This window comes from Drosophila busckii, unplaced genomic scaffold (assembly GCF_011750605.1).
Source record: "Drosophila busckii strain San Diego stock center, stock number 13000-0081.31 unplaced genomic scaffold, ASM1175060v1 chrUn_01, whole genome shotgun sequence".
Classification (NCBI taxonomy): Eukaryota; Metazoa; Arthropoda; class Insecta; order Diptera; family Drosophilidae; genus Drosophila; species Drosophila busckii.
The window spans coordinates 913,867-922,670 of record NW_022872717.1 but is presented as its reverse complement, the minus strand read 5'-3'; the positions used below and the strand labels follow the sequence as shown (position 1 = coordinate 922,670).

Sequence of the window (8,804 nt, the reverse complement as noted above, 5' to 3'; positions counted from 1 at the left end):
GTCAATATTCCAAGCGTGTATACAATTTTTATAAATATAAATAAATATTAATAAATATTTTGACCCTTTTCTTGTGTTTTCCTTTAAGAAATAATTGCCTGCGCACAAAATGCTGCTGAAATCACTTTTTAAACGCACAAGTAATTGCATTGTGGTTTGATCCACAATTTCGCTTGTGTGTGGCAGTACTACCATGGTGTACGCGTTGTGTTTTTAGGGGGATGCTGATGCTTATGTAATGTTATGGTGTGCTTTAACATATTTTTCATTAAATTCACATTTTTCGATTGCTTTTGGAATTTTCGATAGCTTTACGACTTATCAACAATTATTGGACTTGTCGATACTCATTAAACTGTCGGTACATGGATGATATTCAGTGAAAATTTAAGATTTGTATTGCTTGACATTTTCGAAAGTCATTTTTAATAAAAGGAAAATAGAGTTTTCCTGGATTTCTGTGCAACATTTTTCAAATCTGATCATGCAAAAAATATTTTTCAAAGACTTTTAGGAAATATTTTAGATTTTTATCTCGTCCCGTTCGTGAAATCTAATTTTAATTTCTATTTTTCCGATCTCCCGGTGACAATTTTCAATCCAAACACCCCACAACTTCATTATTTTTCATAAATTTTTATTGAACATGCCAAGCACATTAAATATTATTCTTTGACTTTTTTGACGTGAAAACCATTTTTATTTCGAGGAAAATGCAGATTTCGGGGATTTTCGGGCAGAAGTGCAAAAATTTTAACCTTAGCTATTTTTTATATAGAAAAAGCCCTCGTTCTATTATGGTCTGTGATCACAGCGATCTCAAATCATTATCAACCGTCTGTCAGGACAAACTCTTTTATAAATCACAACTTATCTGTTTGCTTGGCTTAGTATATGTTTGGCTTGAACCTCACTTTACCTTCATTTCGATGGGCCATAGACTAAGCATAGACTAAGCACTACATTTTTAGAGTTGATGAGTAACCAATTCTTAGCAGCCCAGTTCGAAAATTTTGCAGAAAGTGTTAAACAAAAAAAATTGACTCCTCTCTTGTGAATTTGAATTATTTGCATATGTAACAAGTGGACAGGTTAAAGTTGGGCGCCACCAACATTTAAATACACTTTGACTAGGACATCAAATGAACTTTGGCCACTCACAAACACACACACACACAAACAGCAACTGCACAGCTCTTTTCGCTGTAGCGTCAGCACGACCCGCCTGCGTCGACACGACGTTTGTATGGCCGTCAGCACGTGACCGCTGGTCTATATGAAAATTGAAATGCTGAAAATTCTAATTATTATCCGATCGTTGAAATTCACAATCGTACCGAAAACATGAACTAGGCATTTGGATTTATTCCGAGTTTTAAGATATTTTTACTGCCGATATATAACGATTTTTTCGATTTGCGGGGAGAGGAGGAAACTAAAAAAAAAAAATAAAAGCGTAGTGTCCTGTATATAGGAGCACCTACATACCAATTTGTTTGCTCTAGCTCTTATCGTTGCTGAGAAACACGCACTCATACTAGACAGACGGAACGACAGACGACATGCTATATCGATCTCAGCTCGTCGAGCTTGATCAAGAATATATATCTTAGGGGTCTGACACGCCTCCTTCTCCCTCGTTACATACACTTTAGCAACTTTAAACCCGATTCCGCATTTTTCAAAAATTTAAAGGGTATAAAACAATAAGCATACAATTTATCTCTTTGAATCAAGATGATTTGGAATTCTAGCAGAGACTGACCTAATATCTACCCCGAACATAAAGAAAAAAAATTTCTTTATCTTCGGGGTAGATCTCAGAGAACGGCCTCTTACAGAAACAGCTTAAAGATGTTGACAATCCACCAAGAACGGCGGGGTTCACTTTTGACACCCTGTGGCATTACGCAAATCTGAGTGTGGGTAACTATCGCGCCAAGCAAAACAATCATAAGCTTTTACTCATATACCCAGACTACCTGGGTACTTGCAATGCGAAAAATAAGGGCCAAAGAAAATTAAGCGCTCACTAAAAGTACGATCGGCCCCAAATATATAGAATAAGCGAGAAAAAATCTCGCTGTGTCTCGCTCTGTCTCCCTGGCCCAGCGCCGCACGCAACAACAGGTAGCAATAGAGTCACCGCGCATATTAAGGCAAGCAACAACATTCTATAACCTTTTTGTGTTTCCTCACATTCATTTCGAGCCTTTTTGGTTACCCGCAAAAGGCTGTAAAGGCTTATGAAATTGTCGGTCACAACACGCAAATCGCTCTGTGGTAACACATGAAGTAACATGGAGATTTTAGGGGCGGGTACACTCATGCCGTTCTCTGATCCGTACACACAACCGAAATTGCGGCTGATGCCAGCCTACGCTTATTGCGCGGCTAGCTGATGGACAGCCTACAATTATTGTTAGGATGTCAAACAGACATCCCTTGGCTGTTTATAAGAAAACAGAAAAAAGGTCTACAATTGCTTGTATGCTTCTGTTTTACTAGCTGCTGTCGCGTCGGCGCCACTAGTGCAGACAGAGCGAGACAGAAAGCGAGATTTTTTCTCACTTATGCTTACATATATTGCTGACGATCGTATTTTGTGTGCGCGCACCTTTCCTTTTGCCCTTGCTTTGAGATGTCTGAAGACATTCCCTTCTATTTCTTTGGATACGCGTATTCGCCTTTGCTCATGTCTTGTGGATGTGTGTATGCTGCTCATAGCCCCTTGTCTTGCGGATGCCACCATGTTGCTTAGAAAGTGCCACCCCTGCCGTTCTCTGGTAGATATCAGGTTTGGTTGAAACTCAGGGCCACCCCAGAGAGGATATGATATATGGCCATTGTTTACCATATCTAGCTATGCCTTAAAAACGACATTTATCAAAATTTCAATTGTATAGCTTGAAAACAAAAATATTGTTATTGAAAGAGTCATATAGTCAAGCTTATGTCTTACGCCTCTGATCCTCTTCTGAAGGATCAGTTAAAATTTAATTACCGACAATTTATATTAAAATTAATATACATATATCTATTTCTTTTTAATACATTTTGTCCTTCTAATGTAAATAAATAAAAATGAATAAAATGTGTTCACAAACGTTTACGTATTTTCGAGCAGCCACGCCTATTTCCTTAAAAATTAAGTCTCTCAAAAGCGAGACTTTTGCCAGTTTTACTATCAATCATAAAAATATAAGCAAAAATATTTTTGAAAACATTTTTTTTGGATTAATATTAACATTTATAGAGGTAATTTTTTGCATTTAATTATTATTTCCTAAAAATCTAGAACAAAAAAACCTTCAAAAACCTGTATTTTACAAAAGATAAAATTTTTAATGGGCTAAGACAAATTTTATACCATTAAAAATGGATTTTCAAGACCTTTCCATTGTTAAAATACTTTTGAACACCATGTATACTAAGACGTTTTATAGAGTTCCAGATTGGATAATTTGTATTATGTTGGCTTGTATTGATTCTAACACATTATTTACTTTTTCCGTTAAATCAACCTCATTCTCTTTTAATTTTTTTTAATGTTCGCAAACCCCAAATGCGATTGGATGGCATAAGCATAAGCGAGAAACAATATCGCTTGCTGCTCGCTCTGTCGCATGGCAGCGCGCCGACTGCGCTGCAGGTAAGCGAAACAGAATGACGCAGAAACAATACAAAATTATTTGAGACCTTTTCCGTGTGATGCTTCGGAAAGAATTTCCTACGGCGATCTTTTTCACGCACAAGTAATGTCTTGTGGCCCACCAACATTTTCGCTTGTGATGGCGTACTACCATGGTAAGTAAGCTTAGTGTTTTTAGGGGTGTGTGCACTCTTGCCGTTCTCGGGTGTGCACTCTTGCCTTTCCCTGATCGGAACCATACACAGTATAAAATTTGCCTTGATTTGAGCACAGCTATCACAAACTTGGGGAAAAAAGGAAATAATTTACATACTATCACTAAGCATGTATGCTTAAGCTTAGTGATACTATTTTATTCAACAAATAATGTTCGAAATATTCAATATTTCACTCAAGTTTACTGAATGATACATAATGATTAGTAAACACTAACTATTGTTTATTTTATTTGAACAATTGGGATGGTGACATAAAGAAATTTTCTAATAATTTATAAAATTCTTAACTTTATTACCACTAATTTGGTTTTGGTTTGTCATTTAAAGTCTGCTGTTGTGTAGATAGAGAGAGTCGAAATACAATCTGCTGCCCGTCTTTCCGTCAGGCGCCCCCGCATGATGTCTTTGTCATAGAGCTTGGCTGAAACTGTCCGCAAGATTTTAACTCTGTGAATACTTCCGTGAAAAAAGCTGGCTCTGCGTTGATTTTCAGCATTTTATTACTTAATTTATTTACGATCACCAGACACCTGAAAAGTATGTCATTAAAAATTTATAAAGCTTTTGATACATATTGTTAGTGCATTATTTTATACTTTAAATTTCGCTACAAATATTAAATTAAACACGTAAGGGTTATCATTTTCTCGAGCGAGCTAAAACATTTGGATAAAAAACTTTAGACATACATACATATGTATGTATACCTTTAATATTTTGTGGATTTGTCCCTACAATATGTTTCTTTGAGGGCCTAATATACATCAGTTGGCCATATTGTTTCTTATGAACAATGATAAATGAATAAATGAAATGAATAAATATTAACCAAATTCTAATTGTCAAAAATTATAAATTGTAAAATTCAAATGAAGGGACAATTCGGAGATCTCATGAGAACTAAGTAGCCTCAAGATGGAGAGTACATTTTGACGAATTTGAGGCAAGGACTTTAATTAGTTTACTAAAACAAAAAGCCCCTGGCTTTACTAAACTAAATAAAGACCTTAACTCAAGTTCTGCCATCAACTTAAAAAGTTGCGTTAAAAATTAAAAAAAGTTAAATAAAAAAATTTTTTTTTACAAAATTTTGTGAATAATATTTTTTTGGACGATTTAAATATGAGTATAAGATGACATGTTGAAAGCGATAAGTGTAAAAATATTCGGAAGTTTTCTTTTTGGCAAGTGCAGTATTCAGCCTGCTTTAGTTGGAGCCATTTATAAAATCCAGTGTTCAATCAGGATTTTGCTTACAATTGAAGCTATAAATCTTTTAAGAGCTCCACAGATAGAATGTAATGCTAATTTACTGACCATCATAAATTATGGGAGTTTCTCTAAATAAATATCTTATTTATTCATAAAGTTTTTGTGTTTTTTTTTTTTATTTGAAACAAATTTATCAAAGGTGTCACAGAAGTTACTAGAGATATTGCATTGCGCTTAAAAAATTCCTAGGTGCCACAGAAATTCGAGTGATTTAATTTATATTTTGCATTTTGAAAACTGTTTTAAACTCAGCTTTTAAGGGCTGTGACCTTTCCAGATAAAAACAAGTGGACAGGTTAAAGTTGGGCGCCACCAACATTTAAATACCACTTTGACTAGGGTATCGCAACAAACACACGCATGCACTCACAAACACCTGTACACACAAAAAAGCTAACGCGTCACAGCTCGTTTTTGCTGTAGCTCAGCAGCGACGGCCGCCGCTGCGTCGGCAGCGACGTTTTTATTGGCGCGTCAGCACGTGCACCCCGCTGTCTATATTGAAAATTGCAATGTAAATAATTCCTAAGCTATTTATCCGATCGTTCTGAAACTTGCACAATCGGTCGAAAACATGACTAGGCAATTTTGTGATTTATTTCAGATTTTTAAAGATTTTTTTACTGGCTTATTTATAGTTTTTTTCGATTTGCGGGGGAGGGGGGAGGAAATAAAAGCGTAGTGTCCTGGATATAGGAGCACCTACATACCAAATTTAGTTGCTCTTATAGTTCCTGAGAACACGCACTCATACAGACGGACAGACGGACGGACGAACAGACGACAGGGCTATATCGACTCAGCTCGTCGAGCTGATTAAGAATATATATACTTTATGTGGTCTGCCACGCCTCCTTCTTCCTGTTACATACATTGAGCAACTTCATAATACCCATTTTCCATTTTTTACAAAAATGTCAAAGTGTATAATTACTCAAAAGTTTGTTTTACCATGTCAGAACAATAGTTTGTTTATTTGGTTTTTAAAGTCAAATAGTAGAAGTTACTCTGCAACACTAAAAATGTGGCATCGCATCGGAGAAATTGGAAGCATCGAACACCAGATTTCTTAGCTTTTAATGGCAACTTCAAAATCGAAAGGGATATATTATTTTAAAAGTGAATAGGAATTTTAGAATTTTTTTCTTTTTGTGATTAGCCATACCAAATAATGGAAAAGGGTATAATGAAGTTGTGCAAATTTATGTATGGCAGACCCCACAGCAAGACAAACTGAGTCAATGCCATGCCCGTCTGTATGAGTGCCTGTTTTTCAGCAACTATAAAAGCTACAGCTTTCAAATTTTGTATGTAGGTGCTCCTATATCCGTGCTAAATCACTTTTAATTGATATTTTTATTTCCTACCCCCTCCCCGCCCACCGAAAATCGAAAAAACGAAATTAAGCAATAAAAAAAAATTTGTATACACTTTGACATTTTTGAGAAAAGTTTTTGCGTGCGTGCGTGTGTGCTGTGATGTCAAAGTGTAAGTGAAATTTGTTAACAGTTTTCTTACCTGTCCCAGAAGTGCTCTTTTGAGTCTTCTACCAAAAACGGTTTAAGGGGATAGCTGATTTCGTTACCCATATAAGAATATGAGAGATATAAACAAGTAAGTACAGATGCTTGAAGATCAGATTCCTTTGTTTCTTCTCCATTTACAAGCTCTCGAACTAACATATAAACGAAAACAACATTTGCTGGGTTAATAAATGCGACGTCCTGCAATAAAAATATGTTTTTTTTTGTAAATTAATCTTTAATCTTTGTTTTTGAAATATCATTTTTCCCGTTATTACCTGCCATCCTTGTAGTAATAGGCTACGATCAACAGCTCTAAGCCACATTACTGCATCCCCTGGATCGAAGTTGTTAAGGCGTTGGCATCGATAATGCAAAAACATGCCTAAGCATTTTAATAGCTCAGAAGTAGAAGCCTATTAAATTCATAATTAATAAAGCAAAACTCATAATAAATTAACCAATAAGTAATAGTTACCTGGATTACAGTTTTACGAGGAATATGATTTTGATTAATGTTTTTTGCTTGATTTGAAGTTGTCTGTAATTGCTGGGGCAATGAAAGAGTAAGTGGTTGCTTCTGAATCAACTTATTGTGGTTAGCTATAGAACTTGTATTATTGAATCTTCCTAGCTCTTTAGCAGTTGATGACCTCAGCGTTTTATTTGTCGAAAAATGAGGAAGCTCCCGATTACCTTGACTTTGATTGCAGTGTTGGTGGTGATGTTCTTCAAAATGATTACAATGTAATTGTATATTTTTATTTTTATCTGATGAGTTTGAATATGACGATTCCAAAAGATGAGCCTTGAAGCACGCAGTTGGAATATTCGCACATTTATTTTTGTTTTCGACTTTCTTTTTGTTGTGAGAAGTCGAAAGCTTTTTCCATGATAGAGCATTAATAAAAAGTGAATGCTTCTTTAAACTTTTTTCAATTGAACTCTTTTCCGATATAACTATTGAATTTTCATTATGAGAATCTAAGTCATTATTAATTGTATCCTTTGATGAATTTGTTAAATTGTTAAAGTTATGCGAGTTTATTTGAGGATGTATATTAAATTGCATATTTCCACAGGTTCTTTGTTGTCCCATTCCATTTTTGGGTAATTGTTGAATAACAGATTTCTTGTTTTCGCGATTTTTAGCATTATTCAATTGCTCGTATGAAAAGTTGTTTAAGTGAGAGTCGATAGATCCAGTTGATTCGTGTATTTTATCAGCTTGAATATCAACAGATTGATTATACGGAAAGTTGGGTTGTGACGAGTAGATCGGATGTCTATCCCTTGGATTAAAACTTAAAACCGTGCCCATGATAGCTAAATTCAATATATTGGGATATAATTATGTGAATGGAAACATTAATTATAAATTAATTTTAGCATTATATTAGAAATATCCAAATTTAAATATTTGTGTTTTGCTATGTGGTGCGAGCAAATTCTTTATATTAATATGTATTCTTTATAAAAAAAAACTCATAACCTTTATTATTGATTGATATACATAAAAAACATAGTATTTATAATTATTTCATTTAATATGTATGTAATTATGTAATCATGCGATATACATATATAAAATTTATACACTGAATTTTGTACAAATATCTTTTGGTTTTTGTGTCATTAAAAATATTAATTTTCATGCAACTGAACTTTTTGATTGCCTTCAAATGGAATGACAAATTCCGTTAAGTTGGTAAACGATCTAATATTTATCTATCACAGAAAATATTATTAGTTTATTTAGTAGTAGCTTTTAAAGTTTTTTTTTTTTTTATTATTTGTAGCGATAAATATATAAAGCAACATACTTTGAAACAGCACATTTGACTTGAAAAATATTTCTTAAATCAATATCTTGCAGACAAGGGTTGCTTAAAATTGCTGGCTACAGAGCATGCTCAGACTTAATAAACAATTTCCACCCCTATTCCACGATATCACAGGGTATATTTACATTGATACAATAACTGATACGGATGAAACAAATTGTGTTCAATGCTGTTATTTGAAGATCAAGCACAAACGGACAAAAAAAAATATATCAACCACTTCTTAAAATGTTTCTCAAAGTGGCCAAGACAATTATATAACAAATATTTCCTTTGGTGTTAAATTTAAAATTCA

General features: G+C 34.3%; 1 protein-coding gene across 2 annotated transcripts; it reads right to left on the bottom strand.

Annotated features, from left to right (window-relative positions):
- Nucleotides 1–4,109: 4,109 nt before the first annotated feature.
- Nucleotides 4,110–8,561, bottom strand: LOC108601857 (cyclin-dependent kinase 5 activator 1). 2 transcript variants are annotated; one of them, XM_033294674.1, is made up of 5 exons: nt 8,489–8,561; nt 7,144–7,991; nt 6,944–7,081; nt 6,661–6,866; nt 4,110–4,400 (listed from the first exon to the last, which is right to left on the bottom strand). In XM_033294674.1, exons 2-5 carry the CDS (start codon nt 7,984–7,986, stop codon nt 4,253–4,255), a joined length of 1,335 nt encoding a protein of 444 aa, XP_033150565.1. In that variant the 5' UTR covers nt 7,987–7,991; nt 8,489–8,561; the 3' UTR covers nt 4,110–4,252. The 2 variants fall into 2 exon arrangements, with proteins under 2 accessions (XP_033150565.1, XP_033150566.1); XM_033294675.1 differs by lacking the exon at nt 8,489–8,561 and adding an exon at nt 8,331–8,375.
- Between the last annotated feature and the right edge of the window lie 243 nt (nt 8,562–8,804).